Below are 25,731 nucleotides of genomic sequence, written 5' to 3'. Positions count from 1 at the left end.
CTGAACACTTGAATTTCCACCTCAAATGTAGGCAGATTTCTCTTAAACAAAGATATGCATATTTCTATAGCATTTTCTGATATCCTGGGCAGAGGTTTCTAGACTCTGGTCTAGGTTAGAACATGCTAATTGGCCCATAGAGGCCTTTGGCAAAGCCCAGACTAACTGGCCATGCAGCTTTGGCGATTTTTATAAATAACACCATTAGTACTTAGAGAAAAATCCATACCAAATTAAGTTAAGGTGCCACCTCCAAATCTGGCCACATGCTACCTTCTCCAAATTTCTCAACAACGCAACAGTGGCTGGTAGCTAAGTTCCCTTATGCCTGATTCAAAGTAATTGATTCATGGGAAGCAGAGGGGAACCTCATGAGCTATTCCCACTGGAAAGAAGAGAATACTCTGCTCTCAAGCATAGTATGGCTTGCAGAGAAATACTCTTGAGTTACCCACACTACTATGTTCTTAAAAGTAATTGTATGTTTTCCTTTAAGCCATCCCTCCTCCCATCACATTCACCAACAAAAATCTGTAGCTTGGTCAGATTTCATATTCTCCTGGATTATGAATCTTCTGGGTGCAGTTCAGTCATGCTTTCAGACTTATCTTTATTACAGGAATTAAAACTATCTCTTATCTATCAGTAAACAAAAAGTGAGAAGTAATAAATCAACAGATCCAGAAGCTTAAAGAGATGTGGGGTGGGGAATAAGCATTTTCAAGAACTGACCAACTCACAGACTTTGGATTGAAAGCATGGTCCTTTGGGGGAATATGTTTCTTTGATGCATAACTTTGCCAATAAGAGTAGGTCAAGGATAGTATATTTATTTTGAGAGAATATTAGCACATATGGCTGGAGATACCCTTGAAAGCCTATAGGACCTCTTTGAATGATGCCTCTGGGTTGCCTTTGCCCTGTAACAAAATACTATTTGGTTGACTGTTGAATTAATGAATATATGATATAGATATTCATTGTTCAAAGTTGCTTTCAGTGAAGGAACCAGGCTGATTTACATCAAAATGGCCTTCTCTAGCTTGGCAACCACTGGTTCTGATCTCACTGGCCTCAAACCTTATACTCGGGACATACTCCATTCAAAGGCTGCCCTGTGCTCTGATTACTCAGCAAATGACAGCTTTGCTTTGGCATGCTTCAGCCAATTATCAGCCAGTTCGAAGTTCTGTGTCCTGTCCAACTGAATTTTAAGCATCTGTCCACTACTGCCCCCAAGGAAATGTCAACCAGCAAGCCAATGCACTAGGAATATGAGCTCAGAGCTGACTGGTGCTTACCTTTGGTTTTAAAAGCAAAGTTACAGTACTTGCAGACATAGGGCCTGACGTCTGTGTGCGTGCGAATGTGTTTCTTCAGCATGCTGGGTTTCTTGCAGCGAATTCCACACTCCTCACATACATACTTCCCTCGTCCACGGCCTCGCACATACACATACTCTTCGTTTGATTTGTACCTATGAGCAACAGGGTGTCATGGTAACAGAAATAAAAGATTCCCACCTTAACATAGCAAGTTTCCTTGAAAAGAAAATAATAATAATAGAACCAACACACAATCCCATTGCATTATTCATGGCTGCAGGTTAAAAATTCACTGAATGAGCATCAAGGAACAATGTGTGTGCACATGGAGTCCTCCAGAACCCCAGATATAGAGCTTTCATTTATAACCACAGCACCTGTATATTCTTCAATGGAGAATGTCAGTTTTTGAGTACAGCTCCTTCTTTTTTGAATTTGAGAGAGCCAATGTCAGACTAGGATCGGGGGGAGGGTCGTTCAGGTTCCCACCCATCCATGCAGCTCATGTTAGGAAGATTAAATTAGCAAGAAGAGAACCATGAGTGGCATCCTGACTCCTTAGAGGAACCAAACGATTAAAAACACATTTAATAAACATGGGGCTTCGCTTTCCGAATACAGGGTACAGGGAGCTCCATGCTAGGAAGGGATTTCCATGCCCAGCATATCAAGCTCAGATCTGTAGCCTTGCTTTATTAACAAACACCCCCTTACCAAGCAAGTGAACCCCTGACATTTCTAATCATCTTCAACCACATGTCATATTAATGCCTTCTACTGAAATCTAAACATCACAGAAAAGATTGTGATCTGAAACCTATGGCCAGAAATTCATGTGGAACATGTCAGGGAAAGATATCCCCCACTCTTAAACATTGTTAGCTTTTGGGCTTAGCCTAGTAACTTGAGATTCCCTTTCCCACTAGAGTCAGGAACAAGTCGTCATTCATGTAGCTGGAAAGAAAAACTATGGTGATATTCATAATTCACACCTATTATTTGGAAAAAGTACACAAGCAATTGCTTCCTCCAATTTTTCCTACATTCAAAGCACAGAAATGTGTCTCTCTGCCTTAGAGAACTTCAAAGATTACCAATGTATTGGGGGGACAGAGAGGGGAAATGTCTTGAATTTGCAAGGAATATAGCCTGGGACACTGGGTCTAAAACATTTAAAGGGGAGAATGTCCCCCCAAAGTAACTCTTGGGGGGCAAAAAAGGGGAGAAAGTTCAACTGAAACTGAACAATTAAATGGAGCATATTGGCTAGTAACACTGAGCAACCTCCAAAAAAGAGAAAGCAAGAGAAAATAGCAGTTTTAGTTTAATAATGATTCATTTACAAAAAGACAAGGAAATAAATGAGCAGGAAATGTCAAGTATGTTGGAAAAAATATTGCTAAAAGGATAAAGTCAGTTTAACAGGTATCAAGGAAGTTCAAGAATCGATGTGCCTAAATACAGTGCATCTACTAAGTAATTCATTGAACAAGGACATTTGTATAATATGTACCTGGGCAAGGAGCGAGGGAGAGCAGAAATGACCAGAATCTTAGAATCCTATTTATTAATTTTTCACAATAATTCTGGAAAATGTAACCTCTTTGAAAGAAAGCAAACAGAAGAAATGGAAGGGTCCTACACCTCATGCCCTCTACCCAAGAACCAAATTGCAGTAGAATCTTTCTATCAACAGCTTTTCCTACCTGCTGAGATTTTGAAGCAGACTGAGATTAGGTGAAAACCTAATGAACACACCTGTTTTATGTCTTAAACTGTAAAGAGAGAGAGAGAAAATATATTACCAATATTACCATTATGCATGTGAATGTTGGTAATGCAGCCTTGGGGGGCTCTGTCTGTTTCAAAAATGGGGCAGGGACTGCATGCATGGATGGCCAAATGCATTCCTACAGCAGCCCACAGGGCCTCCAAGAGCTTCTGCAGGAAGACTATAGTTCAACAGTTGGACTATATGATCTTCAAGATCCCTTTCAGTTCTACTCTATCATTCTGAGACAAGATAAAAACAGCAGTAGCAACAATTACAAAACAGTAGGAGGTATGAGCTAGGGACGCGGTGGCGCTGCGGGTTAAACCGCTGAGCTGCTGAGCTTGCTGATCGGAAGGTCGGCGGTTCAAATCTGCATGACGGGGTGAGCTCCCGTTGCTAGTCCCAGCTCCTGCCAACCTAGCAGTTCGAAAACATGCCAATGTGAGTAGATTAATAGGTACCACTTCGGTGGGCAGGTAACAGTGTTCCGTTCAGTCATGCCGGCCACATGACCACAGAATTGTCTACAGACAAACGCCGGCTCTTCGGCTTTGAAACGGAGATGAGCACTGCCCCCTAGAGTCGGACACGACTGGACTTAATGTCAAGGGAAACCTTTACCTTTACCTAGGAGGTATGAAGACCAAACCATTATCTTTAAAGAACTGAATAGGACTTCTTAGCTCGTCCCTGGCTATACAGTCCTGAGCTGAGATGCAACTGGAGGCCACCACCTCGATCACTCCATCCCTGAAGAATTACTGCTATATAAGGCCACAGGAGGGCAAATGGCAGTGCTGTCTCTTGAAAGTACACAATCATCCTTTTTCTTCACTGTTAAAATTGCTGTTCATGCTGTGTTCTGCTTAGTTTTGTTGTCATTCCCAATGTTTGGAACTCTCCCTTCCTGAGTCTGTTGCACCCACTCTCTTTCATTAATCTCCTAGAATCATAATTTAGATGGAGACAGCAATGCCCAATCCATCAGCTCTATTTGCAGGGCTGTCCCATTCTGCTTTGCATTTCAATGCATATTAAATTGTTTTTTGAATGCATTGTAACATAAAACATACATTTATTATGCAATTGACCCTAGAAACAGACCTTTTCCCACACATTTTACCCACAACTACATATTTTTATGCTAATTTGACCCAAGCATGATTTTGGACCTTTAAAAAATGCAAAATCATTCCACGCTATTTGGAGAAATGCCCCATCATTTCAAAATACAAAATACAAAACAGAAAAATATTCCCTAGTATTTCTAGAGGATGCTTCCCTATATTGCTGTGCAGTGTTTTATGAAGAAAGAAAGAAAGAAAGAAAGAAAGAAAGAAAGAAAGAAAGAAAGAAAGAGCAAGCAAGCATGAAAGCATGACCCATTCACCACCTACATCCAAAATCAGCTGCTTTGAGCATCATGCTTGGCCGCCTCCTCCACTCCTTTGGCATTCACTTGTTGGCAATCAATCCTATGTCTCCATTTAGCATTTCCTTGTTTTTGTATTACTTTTAATTACTCCCCTACATTGACCCTTTGTTATCCTGGAGTACAGCACTATCAAAGAACAACATCTCTTCAGAACCCAGCAAGCCTTATTTAAAAGAAGAGGGGGGAAAAAGTTGCGGGGGTGGAGGGATGGGGTTGCTACTTTTCCAGGTCATCTATCCAGTAGTTAGAAACATGGGAATTGTGTGAGAGAATGTGTGATCCAATGTACATAAGAGACACAGAGATTAAAGAAATATTCAAACAGAAGCAACATTTTAAAGCACACAGTGCGTTTGGACAGAGAAATGGAAAGGGATTCAGGGTTGCAGAAGAAAATCGGGAATTATTTGCCAGCCCAGATTTTAATCCAAACTTGACAGGGAACTTCGAAATTTCCAGGACTCTCTTCTATTTGGGGGAGAATTATGAGCCCAGGGAGATTCTATTAGCAGCTGTTGTTTCTGCTTTTTTTTTTTTTTTTGGTATTTGATGGAACCTCCCCTAGATGCCTACATTCATGCATTAAAGCAGTCATTGGTGCCTTGTTGGACCATCACTCTTATAATTTACAACCCTCATGGGCCTTGGTTATGCTCACTGGGAATGTCTGGTATTTGGCCTAACACATTTGCAAAGTGACTCAAGGTCATCTATGAAAGACCCTCTCCCCTCCAAGTGGTCTTTCATTCTGATATAGCAATGGATGAGTGGACCTATACTTGCCCAACAGGGGTAGGAGGCCAACTGCTTCTGGGTTAGAAGCCACATCTCCCTCCTCTGGGCCAGCCACAGAAAACATTCCGACAGTGCAGAAAACCCCAGAGCAAACAAATATTGCACAGATGAAATTGGCCATTTTGGCAAAACAACCTAAGGTGTTTTTTCCTAATTATCTTCTTAGTTTCCCCCTCCCCGCTTTTTTTTCTTTCTGCCACTTTACTCACTCCTTCCCTTATTCCTTCCTTCCTTCCTTATTTTTCTTTTGCATATAGTTTGAATAATTTAGACTGAGACTTGTAAGTACTCTATAGTTATGAGTGGTACTGTTTAAATAAAAGTCAGCAAAATTATAATTAAAAATCCTGGATCCTGGGGAATCAATGAAGTCCAAAGGTTGACACCCACACCTGCACTGTCTGCTCCATTGCATGGCTATATGTCAGACAGATACAGAATAAACTGCACCTAGTCATTTTTGCTACTGGAGGCAAGTTTTCTTGAGTAACCACTAGCTCAAAAAAGATCACACAACCCGAGGAAGAAAAGAAGTGGGCTGGCCAGCAGGCTGGCTCACTCTGACAGAAAGGCATGTGATACTTCCCTGGCAGGTTCAGGTTAAAAATCCAAAAGAAATAAATTTATGGGTCACAGTAGCTACAATGCCGATCTCCTTCCTGACATGAACATTGTGTCCGACACCGCCCCCCGGCACGCTTTGGCCAATAGAGCAGATTCCTGCAACATCAGTCATGCAGGCAGCAGACTTGAGAACTGATGCTTGTAGATACTGCCTTTGCTTTCCTTTATTTAGAACCAGGTGGGCCTACAGGAACCCCCAAACCCAATATTTCACCTAGTTTTCCCTTAGACCCAGCCATTCTCAAGCTATTGTTCTCCAAGGCAAATCAAAAGAAGAAGTCACAAACATGAAGACTGGGAACTCCAGGGTCAGGGAACTTTGCCAAACTGTCTGTTCCCAGATGCTGTATCACACCCACATGCAAGATTGGAGCCGCAAACAGCTGGGAAGCTTGACAAAACGGGAAAGGAATCTCTTGCAGACCTTAAACACACACCAAAAGGACAGGGCTGCTGAGTGAGCATGAAGAGAAGACATGATTCCCAGGTTAGTTACAGGGAGGGGAAAAGACATCTTTGGGGGTCTGGCCAGTTCTCCATCCAAATCTTACTGGGGCTATGAAACTGTCTTTTGGAAGCTTGCCTACTGAGCTATAGAAAAGGGAAGCCCAGAGCAAAGCAAGGAGGTAAATGGTTTCTCACAAAGAAGCAATGGGTATTTCAAAGAGTTTGGCGCAAGAGAACTTGTCTGTTGGAGACATCATATCATCATCATCACCACCATCATCTTACCTTTCCTACAAAAAGCTGACATGAAAGTGTTCCCCCACCCACCCAACCTGAAATATTCACAGCAATCTTGTGACATAGTTAGGTCAAAAGAGAAAGACTAGGACGACACCCAAGATGTGACTAACATCCTCTTTATGGCATTTTAAGCATCTAGTGACTTGCCCAGAACTTCTAGGTGTTTAACTAAACAAAATCTGGTCCCTCTGAGTTGTTTGTCCTGTGCTGGGAAATTTGAGCGGTTAAGTTTTTTCCCCCTACCAAACAAGACTGTCTGCAACATTCTTCTGCTTAAAAAATCTTGAACATAGGAATGCTTTGTATTGATAATGTCAATATTATTAATAATAGCAACAGGGATATTATTAAGAATAAAATGGATATATCCAGTAAAAGATAAAGGTAGAAATATTTTATGGTTGAGTTAAACTCCTAGAGATTATGGAGGAAGGTCCCTATTTCCTTCTTCTGGATGAGTTTTTTTGACTTCCAAGTCTACCTTACTGTGCCATCAGAATTCTCTGGGGACTTACTATCCAAGTCCTAACCAGGCTTGACCCTGCTTAATTCCTGAGCCCAGGTAATGTTGGCCAGATGCTGCCACCTGTTGAGCCATAAATAGATTAAATCACAGAAAATGCCAACTCCAAGCAGAAAACTCATCTGAAATGCATCTATAAGAACATTCCTTTCTGAACTGAATTTAGGAGAACTCGCTCAGCGTCTCTGCTGCCTCCAGTTGCCCTAAAATGTAGGTAGTGTGGATGATAAAGCAAGCCAAGGTGAGTATGGCAGTAAAACAGAAACCTAGGTTGTTTCCAGAATCACAGAGAACAGATGCATAATAGATAAGTGTCTTATGAAAAAACATGCACTGGTACAAAGGACTGCTAATCTTTTCCCAAATCTGTGCTTTTTACATGCTATAATGAAAAGCTATTGTCAATTCAGAAGGGATTTGCCTTGAAAGAAACATCTGCATTTTAGACAGAAACCATACAAATGCAGCTTCAGTTTGCACTCGATTTCTAATCCAGATGTGACCATTTGTATTAACCGTTTTTCAGCAGCTCCAGTGACCCAGGCATAAAGAGTGTGGTTACACAGAGCTGACTAATTGTATAATTCTGACATTTTAGATCTGGCAGAGATAGACAGGTGGCTGTCACCCACAAGAACATGAATGCTTGGGAATTAGCAGACATTTTACCATTGTTGCTAAGACACAAGACATTATATAATATCACCCAGAATAAGGCCAAATTCCAGCAGTTGCCACATCTCCCTTCTCCCCACTTTCACCACTGAGACAACTTGGAGCATTTTGCATCATACAACGAGCTAGTGGCTCAGAAACCCTTTTCTGGGTATTTTTAAAGAGCAAACTTCATCTTTGATGCAATAGCACAAGAAGTCACACTCAACCAGGGCGTAGGAGGCCAAGACTTGGACTCACGGGCATAACTGGCCCTATTCCACATATGTACATGCCTTCAAGTCAGTCTTATCTCCTGGCGACAGTCTGGACTATTCTAACAATATGGTTAATTGGGCCAGGAAGAAGTTCATCTGCTACGGGGACTTCAAAAGGAGATTAACTGATTGTTCAACTAACTTCAGAGTTAGATTTATCTCAAAGTAGACCCAGACATATAAAAGTTTAAACCAACATTTCTCAGCCTTGGCAACTTGAAGATGTGTGGACTTCAACTCCCAGAATTCATGCTGCCTGGGGAATTCTGGAAGTTGAAGTCCACACATCTTCATGTTGCCAAGGTTGAGAAACACTGGTTTAAACTAACCCAGCGATGTCAAGGGAATACCAAAATCTAGTCAATTTCCCTATGTTGCCCCTCTAGAGCATCAAGAAAAAGGAAAACCTCTTTAAATTAAGATCTCACTGCAAAAGCCTGAAATCCAGAACATATCTCTCAGACACTTGGCTGCCTCCAACAGCCAAGCCAACACTACTGCTTCATGCTTGGCCAAGGAGAAAAGGGCTCATAATGTCACAAAGCCTTATCTCTACTAGGGCTACTCTAAATGAGCTAAAATCTACACGTCCAAGAATCAGGGTTCTTTTGATTTCTTTGCCACCATACAGTGCTGTCCAGATATTCCTAGTCTAGCTATAGCTAACCCTATAGGTAAAGGTAAAGGTTTCCCTTGACATTAAGTCCAGTCGTGTCCAACTCTAGGGGGCAGTGCTCATCTCCGTTTCAAAGCCGAAGAGCCGGCGTTTGTCCGTAGACACTTCCTCCGTGGTCATGTGGCCGGCATGACTACACGGAACGCCGTTACCTGCCCGCCGAAGCGGTACCTATTCATCTACTCACATTTGCATGTTTTTGAACTGCTAGGTTGGCAGGAGCTGGGACTAGCAACGGGATCTCACCCTGTCACGTGGATTCGAACTGCCAACCTTCCGATCAGCAAGCTCAGCAGTTTAACCCGCAGCGCCACCGCGTCCCTTCCGCATCCCTAGCTCACCCTATATATAGGGCTGTATAGGCTAACCCTATACCTAGCTAACCCTACCTGAACTCTACTGGTGCAAGGCTAAGGGTTAATTGGGTGAAGCGTGTTGTGGAACACAACTATTGAGTAGAGCAGCATTTCTCAACCTTGGTGTCAGGCCCAGCCCAAGAATGACAAGGAATCAATCCAGCCAAACTTGTTCTTTATTTGCTCACACCGGATAGACAGAATCCTGCCAGGCTAAAGCTCCTCTACTCTAACCTAAAGGGAAATAACCTGGGGTGTGGCTACTCTGAATCTCTTTGTCTTCCCACATTCCAGCCCCAGACTGTGTTTTCCCTTATCTTGCTCCCCGCCTTGGCATGTGCTCCCTCCTTCCTGAGAACCAGCAGCGTTACTGTAGTCTATCACATCACCTCCCCCTTCATAGACACATTCCATCACTGCTGGCTGGGGAATCCTGGTTGTTGAAGACCACCTATCTTAAAGTTGCCAAAGCTGAGAAATGCTGGAGTAGAGGGTACTCAAACAGGCCATACATCCAACTTGAGCTCTACAAGCAAGAATCCCCAGGAAATTATTCAGTTTAGTGTGTAAGAATATTTCAAAATGTATCACCAGATGAAACAGGTATTAAAAGCTGGATGAAAATGCCCCAAAGTTTGTGGAAAAGAATAAACTTCATGAATTTTACATCAGTACTGATAAGATATATTGAGAGCAATCCCTATGTTGGTTCCACATAAATATTTTAAACATCATGATAAATTAATGGTCAGATTTTTAGGGGAGGAGAATATACCTAGGATCTCCTTCTTAAAGTTTCTCTTACAATGATGGTGGTTTTAATTTTTAAACAATATCAGGCTTATTTGTTAACCTCAATCATATACTAGAAGGGAACCAATATTGACTACTTGCCATTGTGGGCTCAGCTTAAGAGTTACTGTTTAGTACCCGTGCATGTTCTTGGTTTTAATTACAGCAGGAATTTGGTTAATTTGTAATTACTACCAGTTAAATATCATTGCCATGTTAAACCAGGTGGTTAGAAAGCAATGAAGGGTTAACGATGTTAAGGTTTTATTAAACTACATCACCCAAATTTGGAACTTTTCAGTCTAAGAACAACTGGATACATCAAGATTGGACAGCTGCAAAAATGGTGATTATGTACTCATGGAAAAATGCTGGTGTCCCAGACTCTCAAACTTGGCTTAACTTTTGTCAGCTTTCAGCCTTAGATTTGTACCAAAGGAGAGACAAAGCTGGACAATATGATTCCAAGCCATTTAGGTTTAATTCATTGTTTAAAATGGAATCATAATGATGAAATAAAATAAAATATTATTTTAATAGCCTGAGAAGAAATGACTGGATGACTGGATAGGTGAAATATATATTCAGTCTTAATGGACTTTTAAATATATATCTAGGACTGGAAATAAGTTAGGTTTGTGGGGGGTTTGTTTTTAGTTTTGTTCAGGTTTTTAAAAGTTTTCTTCTCCCACCCCCCAGGGTTTTTGAACTTTTGCTTCCTCTTTTTTCCCCTCTGGGGTAGTTTGGATAGGATTCTTTTTTACTCTATATTTTTATATACAGGTTTCTTTTTTTAAATATACCATCTTTCAAAACATTTTTAATGGGACAGAATTGTATTCCCAGTAATTCAAATTCCCATTTGACTTTTAGGATTGTGCAATCCTTCAGGCTCAAGATTTTTTTTTCACTCCTGTTGTTACATGAAAGCTTAATCTGTAATACTGAATCTGTATTTTTCATATAGAGAGCTATGTTGCACTACTGAAACTTACAAGAATTTGGACTACCCTCAGTTTTTTAGCCAGGATGGACATGTGTTTGTCCAGAAACAAAAATAAGCATATTTAACATAAAACACAAAAAAATAGTCAGGACAAGAGGACCTATCTTAAGCAGATCATCCACCCTGATTATACCCATTTCCACATATCCTTGTTTTTTGCTATCTAGCATGGAAAACTGAGAGCCCTTCTCATGCCATGCCCCCAAAGGTAAAAGGTATTCTCTGCCAAGGAAGCCAGGAGCACCAGCGCCTGCTCAGCGATTCTTCCTTCTTGCCCCACATGGAGTGTGGAATGCAAACAGAACAGATTTGCACATCACACTAAACCTTGCTTGGTTTTCACCCTGTTTGTTAAATAAGCCACAATAGCTGGGTTCATTCACCTGCTGAGCCATAACTCGTGATTGACAAAATCTAATCCAGAAGAAATCTAACAAACTACATTATTGCTTAAGGTGATGGGTTAACCCAGCAGCCATGATTTTACACCGGCCATGGAAGAGGGAGTGGGTAGTCAAAGAAGCAGAACAGTCTAGAGCAGTGCTTCCTCGCTCCAACATGCTATGGATATGTGGACTTCAGCTCCTGAGTGTCCCCAGCCAGTATGCCCACTGCTGAGCATTCTGGAGTTGAAATTCATATATCTGGAGCTATGAAGATTGGGCAACCCTGACCTTGTTTTCTTCTTGCTATTTGCTAAGACCTGGTTCTTCTTCAGCATCCTTCTATGCCTTATCTCTACTCCCAGACTTCTGAGGTTCACGTAGACTGTGGTTCAGAGTTCAATTCACTCTTATTATTATTATTTCAATTCACTCTTAAGTGTGGAAAGTTTACATAAATTTGCTTACTTCCAGATCTAGACAAACGATAAAATGTTGTTAGACATGTGAATAACAGTTTGCAAAGTTGTGACTTGTTTCCCAGCTAAGATAGGAAACCCTACCTATTCAACTTTAAAGTAGACCTGTTAAGAAATGTTCCCCATCCAAATAAATAAGCACACAAACAAATAAAATGATTGAGTTCATGACTTTTAGTACAGAACCATTCAGCTATGTTCTGGGAATTAATAATAGTAATCTAAGCAGGTAGTTGGCAGTTACTAGCTACAATGACCAGCCAAATAATAGGAGAAGGAAGAGGCCAGCTACAAGCTGCCAACATTTTAAAGTATTATACACTATCTTCCCTCCTCCAGTGAGCCAACCATCCTTAATTGTGGCCACATGGAAGTGTTCACAATCCCTTTTTTAAGAAAGTGAAGCCCTTCTTTGGGGTCTCTGTACCTTCTTCTGACCTCTGCTACAGAAAACTAATGATACGATTTTTCACTTCGAGACAGAGACCACATGAAAACAAGAGTGGACCTTCTAAAATAACCGTAACAGAGTTTTAGAAGTTAAGAACTCCTCTAACTGTCCCCAAATAAAGAAAAAATGGTTCCCCCATGATACATCATTGCTCCACTCACTGGGGCTCTGGGACTTCTCGAACTATTGCAGAGCTACTGGCCACCAAAACATTGCCCAGTGGTGCCTAAGAAGCTGTCTAAAGGCAATGGGACGCTATCGTCTGACTTGTAGAACACATGGATGTGAATTCAATACAGCTGAACCTGAGATGACAAGCAGAATGATTTGACTTCTTGCAACCCTAAAACCCACATAATTCCAGTCATTAAGTCATTTGTTTAAATAAGGACGTCAAGAAATCCACAAGCCTTGAAAAACTGCTGATTCTGTGCCCTGATGAAAAACATCTGTAAGCTCGCTCACTCTCTTCAAATGACCAGCTACTGCTTTGCAACCCAAGTAAATAGCAACATTAACTCATTCAGTAATACAGATTAAGACAAAGACAGGTCCTGTAATAAATATTTACATAAAGTTCCCACAAACTGCCGCCTGGTTCCTTAGACAGATGACTGTTGCTCGGGTAAGAAAATACAAACTAAAAATTTAAAACTCTGCAAAATGTCTATCACTCTATGCCAGCTTCTCAATTTATTTTTATTAAATTTGAAGCTGGAAATCTGCACCTTGAGCTTGCAAATGCCATGATACCTACAATGCCACCAGATAGGGTCCTATAGACTCATTTTGTAAAAAAAAATCATATTGACAAAAAACTTGCATGATGGCCAAATCACACACGACTTCTGTGTTCTTATTGGAGATTTGTGAGATTTTTTTTGAAAAAGTCAAATCAGATATACATACGTACTAACTTTAGGATTACTGCAAAATAATGTACAATTATACTACAGTGCCTTTTGCTCAAAAACTACTTGCAGAGTTTAAAATAAGAACTAAAAAAACTATTCTATTCATGAATTTTATCAGGATAAATTAGGATCATGTTCAATAAATAGAGAACATTAAGTTAAGAACAGGGGAAAAACATGACCATGACAACGAAAGAAGGTGGGAATATTCCTCAACAGATTCTACCATCACAATGCAACTGCTGTTGACTATATAAGATCATCTCATTGCATGACTTTGGTGATCAAAGGTAGAATGCCCCGATGATATCACCATAGGACAGGCAGATGTTCATATATTAAGAAGTAGTATATGCTCAGGTGGTTTAAGAGAAGGAAGTATATGGAATCCACAGAAGTTCACATACGAAATACCACCCTTCACCGTCATCACTAAAATCACTATTCTTCTCCCTGTATGTAAGGCTGTTAGATTACCTCAATCCAGTAATTTTCACCCCAATTCTTTACCATAACCAGATTCTTTTCATTACTAAGAATCCTGGCTTAACTTGATCAAAGAAGCATGCTGCTATAGGCCACCTGATTGCCTCCATTTAGCTCTCCTGCCCATAGAAGTTAAAGAAGAACTTCCCCTATGGTTTGTTTGCCATGACAAACCAGCATCCCCGGTTCATCTCTCAAACAAACAAGAAAGTGGACAAAATACCATTCCGGACTGGCTTTTGTTGTAGAAGAACTACTGATTCTAGATCTTAAATCCTGATAAACTAACCATGGAAGGAAATTCAACAGGATGTTTAGATGGGAAAGTCCATAAGCATGACTTGGGAACCATTGGAAGAATGCATATTTATAGCAAGCTACAACTCTTGGATATTCCAGTTCATCTTGATCTATAAAGACAGACCCTTTTCAATGTTATTTAAATGAGTACAGTAGTAGCTTACTCCACCTTCTGTGTCCAGGAAATACCACCTTAAAAAAAAAAAGCAACTGCACAGAATTTCTATTTGAAACGTCACGTTCTTTTTTTCAAAAAATGCCATCTGCAGGATCAATCTAGGTAAAAGCTCACAAATCTCTGCTCATTTCTGTTTGTGTTGTGCACTACAGATTTGTATCATCTGCTTACTTGTGCCAAGGGCAACGTGCTCACTTATCGCCAATGGCAATGAAAAAAGGTAATAAAGCAATAGACTGTGCTTCTAATTTTACGTCTGCAGCTCCATGTTCAGCTATTTTTATTAGGAGCACAAAGTTCTACCTAATCAAGTTTTAAAAAAGGCAGGGAAAGGGAGAAGAGTGTTTAATTATATATACCAATCTATTGCTTTCTTAGGTGAGCTTATATTTACGTACTTAAAAAAAACCCATCGTATCAATGTGCCCTTCCTGATAAAGCAACAGAAATAAACCTTGGAAAGCTTATACAGATATCACGTTTTATTCTTGGTCTTAAATGACCACAAAGCCCCATCAACTGGCAATGTTAAAACTGGCTCTACTGTTTAGACTGTACATTTATGGACAAAGATGAACTCCTTTCAAAACTGCACAAGCAGATGGGAAGAAAAGGTCAAAGCTTGCTGGTAAATAATATAAGCTAGAATCACACATTGAGCAACAATAGCATTTGTTTTAACCACCATTGTTATCAGCTTCAGTAGCTGCTGAAGCCATAATCTTGACTGCAAAGCACAATAACTAGATTTACAAATCATAGTAAACTCAAACCATACAAACAGCCTAGCACAATATGAGAACCCAGCCACTGACAGGGAATGGCTTCCTATAAAAAAGAGCAGAAGGTGTAAAAAAAAAATTGCCCAATATCAACTCACAAGTGAAGAAACTGTGTCCATCTAGATATTGTGGAACTCCCATTCCCATAATTCCTCAATCCTGGCCAACTTTGCCTCTTTCTAAGCATTCTTGGGGATTTCTGGGTTTGAAAAATTACTGTAGATCTTTGATGTGGCTGAACTGGCAAGAAGCCAGAGTTTACAGATTTCCCTTAAGGGCACCCTATTATTTTCTTCTCCCCCATCATTTGAGCACCAACAGAGGCTGCAATGTATGAAGTAAATACAGTGAAAATTAAAATTGGGATATAAATAAAGTAGCTCCATTTCAACATTTAACACCCCAATCTAGAGCATCAGATCTGTATCTAGGTCTGTGGGGAGAGGGCCACAGCTAGAAATTGGACTAGTAGATGTACAACTTCATGCACAAACAAGCAACAGAAACATCTGCACAAGATTATACGTACAATACTTTGGGCAGCCAGCCATAGGTGAAACTGGAGTGAGCACATGTGATCTATCTTGCTAGCATCAAACTCTTATCCTACCCTTCTGAGATGCTTGAAATAACTCAACCCAACTCAAATCTTCTGGAAAAAGTTGGATAATACAGCTCCAACCAATTCTTCTATTACAGGCAGAATTACAGAAAATCAGAAACCTGAAGCTACTCACTTGGCATACAAGTTGCTAGAGTCCAGAACCTTAGGGGTGATGAGAGAGAGAGAGGAAAGAGTGGAAAACTAAGCCTGACTGGAGCTAACACGGGTCTTCATGGCATCCTTTACCTAGGAGTTGTTTTTAGAATCAAAACTTCCCATCAATCAAACACTATGGAATATGAGAACAACACAAATACTCACCCTCCTTCAAAGATCTTGATCCTGGTTGGTTCTCCTCGCTTGGCTACAGGAATGTCATCTTCAGTTTTTCCTCTTTTATCCCCTTCCTTATTGGTTTGCATTACATCTTTTCGACCTTCACTGGGAAGGAGTGAAGGCAGATGAACCTATCTCCCAAAGAAATCAGAGCAGTTTATTATTATTTAAAAAAAAAAAAAAGAGGAGGAGGAGGAGGCATGATCACTGATCACAAACACCTTGGTTCAATCCCTTCCTCGGAAGTAAAGAACCCACAGCTATTTCTGGCATGGACTGCACTGAAATCAAATTTGGTAGCCTCTCTTTTTAAGGCTACTGCTAAAGTCTCTTTTAACGAAACTTTAAGGAGCCATGAGTAGAGCACGGGTTATGCCATAAGCAGACAAACTGCACTCTGAGCTGTACTCCCAGGATTTCAACCATTAGTTATATTATCTGGGGGCTGCTGTCAGTTGTACTTCATCAACTTCTAAAGAGTCACAGGATGTCCATCTCTGAAAATGTTTTGGACGAGCCATTCTGGAGTATAGAAATACCAGTAATATAAAATAAAATAAAATCAACAGTAAAAAGGGAAAAGTCTAGTATTACTAGATGAGACAGAACAATTATCTATGTTTTGCAAAAAAAAAGCTCAACCACGTACAAAAAGTAACTGAAATGCCCTGAACACCATTCCCGGAATTAGCACTCATCTATGGATTTAGGGCTAAATCCTCCTCCTCATCATGATCAGCATATCCCGACTCTTAAGAATGGGGGGAATCCAGTTATATGTTTCTTTTACTGGACATGATTTCTGCTGGGGAAACAAAGGGACAAGCTTCCCTCTCTCTTTCTTCCATGGCCCCTTAAAATCTACTCCAGAGGATCCCTCAATCACCAGAATAGATTTTGGAGTTCTCCTGGGAATGAAAAGTGGGTTGGGTGAGGGGGATGGAGAGGAGCGCAAAGTCCTATTGTGCTAGCAAAACTGTGGTATGGTGCTGTGTTCCATCCACTATCATATAACCAGCCAATGAGAAAGTAAAGAAGAATAAACAGGTAAACTCTGCCAAGGAATCTCTGCAGTCAGTTAGATAATTGCTTTAACAGGACAGAGGAAGGAGGTTATATGACTGGAACCATTTTCCAAAACATGAATCTGGTTTTCATCTTTTTTTTTTTTTTAGTCTGCTTTCAAGTTAAGCAGTCTGACTTGACAATCACCCCAATATTATGCCAAAAAACACCCTCTTTGACCCTGCAGGTGCTTCTGAGCATTCAGCCCTCTTTTCATCTCATGGCTGAGTGCTTCACGTTGTCTTCAGCCCAAAGAGAAAAGCTTTTCTCCAGGGTAAACATGAAATGCTATGATTTTAATGTAACTCTGTAAGATGTTATGACTACTCCTATGCTGTGTCAGCCTCTACTAAGCAACATGCAGTCTTGGATCTAGACTCCATAATCGTACCTCATCCCACCAACTCCTGTTATGGGAAGTGCAATGAAAACATTAAAACTTTCAAATGATCTGCTCTTTCCTACAGATTACTAAGATTTGTATATATAAAATAATATAAAGCACCATCATTTTTACTTCTATGTCTCTTAACAGAAATCACAGTAAGGGGTATTTGAATTTAGCAGCCATCCAAAGCTGATCCCAAAGGATCGCCACATTTCAGACCAATGCAGTGATCCCCTGCCCCAAACCCCAAACTATAATAATTTCCAAGTTTGATCAGTCATCCCCGATTTCAGGGCTGAGCTCCCCCTAAAACCAGTCTTCTCGTTAACCGTTCTTTGCATGATTTCACTTTTTAGTGGAGCCATTGACCACTTCAAGGTGGTTTTAATCAATGAGCTGTCTGGCTTTGAACTGATTTAACTGGTAAAACATATAACTGATTTTACATACTACGCAAGATCAGCAAAGGTTTCTGAGAGTGTCCGTGCTCATTTTGCACAAGTTGCCATTTACTGGGAGTGCCAGCATTGGGAAGTCTTCTGTGACTTCTATTACCAACTGTTCCCAAGACCACTGTGTGATAGCTTGCCTCCTAATACATACTGGACTCCAGGAGCAGCTGCATACATTTTTCTCTGAACTGGGAGATACATTAATTTGCCCTTTTCTACCAATTTCACTGTATGGGATAGTGAGGCTCACTAGTGAAACCTAGCAACTTACAAGGAGGAAGCTTCCACACAACAGTCGCTCACAGAGTCAGGAATAGACAGAGTAGACATGACTCAGCACTGTGGTGCTCATTAGGAAGCAAGGCATGTAATGCAATTTCCATAGCAAGGATTGATTCTATCATTTTATCTGCACAGCAAACCGAACAAGGAGGTGCATCAGCAGCCCATTCCTTGGGCTGACTGCACATTAAAGGCTATAAAATGGATCAGAATGGCTTTCCCCAAAGCAGTACCTTTCAAAAGTGTTGACTTAATCACTGTGATACTTCCTAATCACTGGAAATTCTGAAAGTTTCAGCTTCAACATATCCAAAGGCACCAGATGGAGAATGATAGAACAAAACAACTGTGTTGGGGAACCCAATACCCCCAAGTGTGTGTGCCTTTAACTAGCTTGATACAGAGTGGGGATTCTAGAGCAACTCTCTCCAATCTTTCTATCTTCCAAATGCATTGGGTTGAGAACTTCCAAAATGTCCAGCCAGCATTGCTTTGGGGAGCCAATTCTAGGAGCCACGACCCAACTCAGTTGGAGAACATGCTGATCCAGTTCTTTGAAGCCTGGCAGCAATGATGTCCAATTCTTAAACCAAACAGATGAGGGCCAAAGGAAAAAGTGATTTTCCTTACCTCAGACATTTTGGGATTCCTGGAACTTGAGGGCACAAGCCTCCCTGCCTCTGGACGTGGAGCAGTAGCCATGGTGTAGGTTTCTTTGCTCACCTTTTGCTTGGAGCGTAGGAGTGACAGGGCTGCTTTAGTAGATACACCAGGGAGGTTGGGATTATACAGGCTAATGCACCAGCTGGCATACACCGAGGACCTGTGGTCAACTTGCTGAATGTGATTTGGTTTTGTGTAATTTAAATAGCACCAACTGACATTAGTAGTTGTGTGGAGACTGGGGAACAGTAGTACCTTCTTAACATCTGTACTGTCCTGAGACTTCTTGGAGCTTTGAGCAGCCTCTGAGGAACATGCTGAGCTCAGAGGGCTTGTCACCGAAGGTTCCGCTGATTCTCTCAAATCTTCCTTCTTCACTATCTCAGGAACAAGCTCGCTTTCCAGTTTCTTTCCTGCTGGCTGCTTACATTCCTTTTGAACTTCAAAGCTAGAGGCCTCAGACTGTGGCAAGACCAGGTTTAAAGCAGCCTGGCCTTTCAGGGATTCTGACTGTTCAGACAATATAGTAGGGAGTGTTTCTGTCTTGGCTGCCATTTGATCATGCTTTTTCCCTTCCTCTACTTCACTGGATGTCATCACTATTTCCAGCTTCTCTTCTGTCTCGGAGAACTCTTCTTCCTTCACCCGTTTTTGCTGCTGAGTTTCCATGGTGAGCTCCAAACTCCCAGCTGGAGAAAGCATCCGCTTGCTTCCTCCAACATTTGATGGGCTCCCTTCAAGATCCAAGACGCTTTCAGACGTGGAACCCAGGGGAAAGTAGCCTTTCCTTTCTGACAGAGATAATGGCAGCCGCAGGTAAGGACTGTGGAACAAGGTCTTCTGCTCATCTGTGATCATTTGTGCCAAATCAAGACCAACACTGTGAACGTTAGCAGTGCAGACCAAAGTACCCTTGGTCTGATAGTCCTCAAATTTTGGCAGTATGATTGAAGAGGCGCTACAGTGGGACTGAGTGACTAGGATTTGGGAAAGAGTTGTGTACATTGCACTTCCATAGGATGGCATGTTAGCCTGAATGCGAACTGGGACAACAAGAGACACCACAGGCTCAGAACAGGCAGGCACCACCAACTGAGAAATGGAGATAGATGCAGAAGGGCTACTTGGTCGAGTTAAAATATGTAATCGGCTCTCGGGGCTATAATCTATTGATGGGGAGAAGGTACGACTTCCCATTTCAGGAGAGAGGCTGGATTTGAGCTGGGGCAAATGGGCACCAATGTCACTTGGCAACTGGAGAGCAAGCTGGGACTGAAGAGGCAGAAACAAAGCAGAAGGAAGTGGTGAGGATCCTGGATAATGTAAGGGCATGATTGATGGGCTTGGCCTGAGTATCATATCAGCTGGGTGTGACAGCAGCGGAGGGGCAATGTGCAACTGGCTTGGATGCAGCAAAGCTTCTTGAAGGGGAAGTGCTGCACTTTGGAAAATTGAATGAGGAACCTGAGGGATGGAATACTGAGTGGAGAAGATGTCTGCCATGGCCTGAGAGGAAAAAAGCTCAACTGACTGTCCCAGTGGTGGCAAAAGATGCTGGAATGGTAGAAGAGAGATCTGTGGGCCCATATACTGTTTTTCATGAAGTGTTAAATGAGGGACAGGCTGATGGACCACCTGCAGAGCTTCAGTGCAAGGATAAGTACATGAGGACTCAGGACAATCTTTTGGCTGGTCCTTGTCAGTTGGGTATCCTCTGTGTGAAGAAAAAGAGGAGGAGGAAGAGGAGGAAGGCAGCTGCTGGTGTGACAAGCTTGCAGCAGGAGACTTATTTGAAGGCTGCACTGATTCCTCTGTCTCAGCTGCTCCTTTGGAGGCAGAGTCTGGTTCGTGCTCTGGATGCCTGGTGAGAGATGCCTGCCGGACCAAAAAGCACCTCCTCCTCTCCTGTGGAGCTGATGTTGTTGGAGTTTGGGATGTAGAAGGAGATGAAGACAAGCTCCCATAGTCAAACGATTTGCTGCGGATCTCCGACATTGGAGAAGCATGTGAGACATTGGGTGTCTGTTCAGAAGCAGACCTTCGCATTTCTCGGGAATGATGGTGATGGTGGTGGAGATGGGAACTTGGCACTGTTAACATGTGGGAGCCAAGGCCAAGAGGTTTACCATGGGATTCAGAGGACTGAGACACAGCTTCCTCTCGCTCAAAAGAAGCTGAGTGACTAGAAGTGTGGGAGATGCTGCTTTCCTGACTTGGGCTTCTGATTGACTCAAAACTGGATTCTCCAGAAGACTGGGCCATTTCTGCTAGCCGCAGCCTCTTCTTTTTGGGTGGCAGTTTCTCTGCAGGAAGTTGGGAGAGAGACTGGCTTCTCTGTGGCCACTGAAAAGTCTCCATCTTTTCTGGCTCTTTTGGTGGAGGTTCAGGCTCCATTTCTGGCCGGTCAGGCTCTTCAGTGACCAGAATCTCAGGGACTTGAATATTAGGTTGACGCACAAGCTTTGGCTGAATGGAGTGAGTTGGCCGGCCAAGTTGGACTTCTGGCTGGGAGGCATAAGGTAAGAGCAGCTTTTCTTCTCCCTCTAAGCTACTCTGCTGTTCTATGGAATCAGACTTCTCAAAAGAACTGGTATGTTGGATGACAGAGATTTCCTTTGAGGTTGTTCTCCTCTCTTTGCTTTCCGTAGTAAATGGGGGATTTGCAGTTCTAGGGTGAAAACTTATACTAACATCAGAAAGGGGTGCAGACTGACTGGGATCCACTGCTGGCTTCACAGACTTGGAAGTGAGGTTCAAGGCCACATCGCTGGATTTCAACCCAATAAACTGAGTGGCTGGCCCGCTTCTAGAAGAGGATGTTTCAGTCAGCTCAAAAGCTGGTGGATCTTCATCATCACCAAGACTCTTTTCTTTTCGTCTCTTCCTCAGTGGAGTGAGTTCTAAACTAGTTCCCAGCTTATAATGCATCACTTGTGGCCCAGGATCAGATTCCATCAGACCTTTCTCCATTTCTGACAAAGTATGTGAGCCAGAAGAATGAGGTTTGGAGATCTGGAGTTCCGAACAGTAGTACTTCTTGTGGGCTTCATAATTATCCCTCTTCTTGTACCGAGCACCACAAATGTTGCATTCGTACATAAATCCTTTTGTTTTGGTGCCCTTCCTTGACTTTTTGGTCAACTCACTCTCCTTGGTCTCTTGTTCTTCTGGAGGTCTGGAAATGCTTTCTTTGCCTGCTGCACTGACCTCTTCTGAGCTGTACTCCATTCCCAATGGTAGCTCAATAGCTGGCTGCCGTTTTAGCATCCGGGGGTGGGAAGACATCTGACTGCGGCTTAAGACCTCCGATTCCGCAATGTGATCATCAAAAGAATAGCTACCTCGAAAGGAGTGAGGAGAACTCATAGTGCATACAGCTGAAGGCATAGAGTGGCTTCTTAGAAGAGGCACTGTCTCTGTGGCACTGTGGGATTGCTGGAACGATAACAACGATGGTTCAGGCTTCATTTTTTCAACATGGGATGTCAACGACTTCGATGGATCTGGTTGGCCACTGGAACCAGGTTTGATGTCTAGCTGAAATGATTCTCGGTATGAGCCAGGCTTTGGGGATTCAATACTGCTTCGTCTAGACAAAGAACTCCTTCTTGGCTTAACACTATCAATTTCACTAGTATCAACAACTGCCTCATTGATAGTGATCAGCTTGGTGATATGTTCAATAACCTGTGTCCGAGGCACAGACAAAGGAACAGTGCTCAGCTTTTCTTCAGACGATACTGGGGGAAACTCCTGGGTGGTGGTTGTGGCTAACATAGCAGTCCGTTGGCCTATCCTCCCGCACTTGCCAAAAATAATTTCTGCATATGACTTTGCATTGGTATTTGGTGGACTGATTTGCTGCTCTGCACTCTCTGATCTTGAGAAGTAGCCTGATTCAGTGCTTCCTTTACTGCCAGGACTGAGGAAAGCCTGTTCCTCAATAACCTTCTTCCGCTCACTGAGCCGGAGTGCAAGCTTTTGTTTGATAGTGTGTGTTTCTTCTGATCTATGACTTTGGGCAAGGTCTGAAGATGGCTCCACAAAAGCACTGCTGTCGTCAAGGGATTGAGACATGCTAGAATGGGGGAAAGAGCAGCTTTCTTGGCTTGAACCTTGACTTCCTGCCCCATACAACATAGTTTGCTTTTGCCTGGTTGACAGTTCCAACAAATGGCCTGGAGTGCTCCTTGTCTCCTCTTCGGAATCTGTGCTTTCTCCTTCTGTAGGCTCTTCAAATTCCTCTCCACCCATCTTCTCCATCTCCAAGCTGGAAGGGTACAACTCAGTAGCAGTCCCCGAAGATAACCCAGCTTTGATGCGATGGGCATGAGATTTTCGGTGCTTGTATAAATTGCTTTTGGTTTTGAAGGAAAAGCCGCAGGGAACACATGGATAGGGTCTCTCACCCGTGTGGGATCGGATGTGTTTCTGGAGAACGCTTGGCTTGGCACAAGGCCGGCTACAGTACTGGCAAATGTACTTGCCTGGCTTCTGTGGCTTCTTTTCCTTCTTCTGTCCTTCTTCGGATGGTTTCAAAGAAACCTGCAAAGTACGAGGGATGTAGACCTTTTGAACAGCGGGCTTGTCTTCTTCAGTAGGAACAGATGAGCAGGATGGTAAGATTGGACCATGGCTGGAAGGGAGCCCAGAGGAAGGAAATGAGCCCGAGGGAACTGATCTTGCTGGATCAACTAGCTGCCATGTGGGCCCTTCAAGAATGTGCTCTTGCTTCCGGGGAGTCCTGTATGCTGGTGACAATGAGTGCTGCTGGAGCTGGGCAACATGGGAGGGATGCTCAAAAGAGGAATGCTTGGGTTGAGTTTGTCCTGTCTTCTCCTGAGCCTCCTCCCTTGAAAAACGTTGCTGGGGTGCAACATCTTGGAGGGGAGAGCCTGGCAGTGGAGCAGAGCTGCTTGGATATGGAGTCACTGAGGAGACACTGCTCTGAAAAGCTTCTCCTTTCACGAGCCTTTTCCTTGGAGCCTCATCCCCCTTTTTCGTGCTCCTCTTGCTTTGTTCAGGATCCATGGCCTTTGAAAAGGGGAGCAGGATGTTGAAAATGCTATTTCAGGAAACTGTCACCAGGCTTCATTTACAGCAAAGGGAGGTCTCCCCTGTAGCTTTCCTGCTTTGCTTGCATTTGAGATGAAGCCAGAGCTGCCAAAGAACCGCTGTAGACTCAAGATTTCAAAGTGTCACAGGTTGCTATTTGATTCAGGGGGAAAAACAATCCTGAAGTAACAGGGGGAAAGGGGGGCAGGGGGATGCGGGTCAACAGAGTTCACGCTGGTAAAGCATGACAAACTACTTCAAAGCAGGAAAACTGTCCAAAAGTTGCAGTCCAAATATTTTCCTTGTGAATTGTGTTGAAGCTTTAAACCGAGCCATTGCAGTGCCATTGACTGTGGCAAGTCTTCAAAGACACGGAGCAGCCCAGGAAGTGCCTCTGGTTCTTTTCTCATGCAAGCCTTTGTAAACTTGAGACTCCTATGCTCATCTTGCAACCACCCCTCTGTGTCTCTTTCCTTGGCTCGGGGAGGGAAAAAAACTCACCACCCACCACAGCTTTGTCCGTGTGAGCATGTGCGTGCAATTGTCTCTTTTGTCTTCCTGCTCTTCCACTTTGATGCTCAGAGACCTTGGAAAATGTTACCACTCACCTTTCTGAAATGACAACAAGGAGAGAAATACAATCAGTTACCGTCATTCCCGGTTCTCCTACTTAAAGCTGTTGAAAATGCAGAGATTTGAGCCTTCTTCAGGCGTTCAGCTGGACATGTGACAGACTTCAAATGGAGAAGTGAATGGGCTGTACCCAGAGGCCTTAACCCTTTCTCTCTCTGACTTCCATGCATTCCATTGGAGGTCTCCTCTACTGGGGGAGCTGTACTCACATTCGCTTCAACTCAAGGACATCTCTATGCATGATCCAGGACCCTGAGAAACCACAGTCCCAGCCTATGCAGAAGGCTGTTCTCACATTCATGCAAACTCAACCACAGTTATGTTGAGGTCAATAGGAATTAAAGAGTAGGATTGTACACAAGACCTTGTTCTCTCCTCTTTCTGTGGGAGATAGGTTGGGAGCTAGTTCCCAGGGCAGAATGCCAAAAACATCAACTATGAACAGCTACCTTGCACAAGATCAAAGTTCTGCAAATTGGTGGAAAAGGCTGGAGCTCTGGGTTTAAACTGTATATGGTATATGAAGGGGTTGCACCTTCATTTTCTCAGAGGGCAATCAACTGTCTATGGTATATTATTAATTAGCCATGTAATATCAAGTATCAGCCAATTTTAAGCCAACTAAAGGAGGGAGTTGGACATTTAGTTGAAGGTCAGAAAAGAGCTCTTGATTCCGGCAAAAGCGACCTTTGAGGGGTGGGATGGGGTGGGAATCTAATTCATGCAATTTCTTGCTCTTGGGACAAAGTTTAATAGGATCACAGCCTCTCAACTTGAAGGCATGATCCAAACTACACAAACCACTAGAGACTCAAAATCAGATCTTCCAACATTTTTTCTAGAGCATTCAAAAGCCAGGATGAGTGCTGGGGTGGCTGAAGCCAGTAGCAAGATGGAGGGAATCCTTGCCTCTTCCACTCTCTGATCGAAATTCCCCCTCCCCAAAGTCCTAATGATGTCATTGCAAGGGAAAAATTAGTGGGGATTTCCTACACCGTGAAGTTATTAAAACAGGGATGGCAGGGGCAGGGGGTACAAGCATATTCCAATAGAGGAGAAAGGGAAGCAGAAAGAGTTGAGCAACCACCCCATTGAGCATATGCTTGAGGGACAACATTTTAGACCTAAACAGCACCATGATTTTATTCTCAGTCTGTAGGTTATTCTTCATTCAGGTTCTAGGTCCCTCTAGCTTAGTATTAATAATAATATGTGCTATTTAAAGAAAGCCATCAAAATTGATGTTTTCTGTATGGTGCTACTGTTTCATCATTTTTGTTTTGTTTTTATTCTTG

General features: G+C 42.5%; 1 protein-coding gene across 1 annotated transcript in view; it reads right to left on the bottom strand.

Moving 5' to 3' along the window:
* Positions 1–23,936, bottom strand: part of HIVEP3 (HIVEP zinc finger 3) — a 45,866-nt gene extending 21,930 nt beyond the window's left edge. The window contains exons 1-3 of the mRNA XM_063312537.1: positions 18,716–23,936; positions 15,884–16,029; positions 1,302–1,477 (exon numbers count right to left, since the gene is read on the bottom strand). Coding sequence (XP_063168607.1) covers positions 1,302–1,477; positions 15,884–16,029; positions 18,716–23,779 — 5,386 coding nt within the window. The 5' untranslated portion in view covers positions 23,780–23,936. The remainder of the gene's footprint in view (positions 1–1,301; positions 1,478–15,883; positions 16,030–18,715) is intronic.
* Between the last annotated feature and the right edge of the window lie 1,795 nt (positions 23,937–25,731).

Source organism: Candoia aspera, chromosome 10 (assembly GCF_035149785.1).
Source record: "Candoia aspera isolate rCanAsp1 chromosome 10, rCanAsp1.hap2, whole genome shotgun sequence".
NCBI classification, from domain to species: Eukaryota; Metazoa; Chordata; class Lepidosauria; order Squamata; family Boidae; genus Candoia; species Candoia aspera.
Note: the sequence above shows the minus strand (reverse complement) of the source record. Positions and strands in the feature narration are given on the sequence as shown.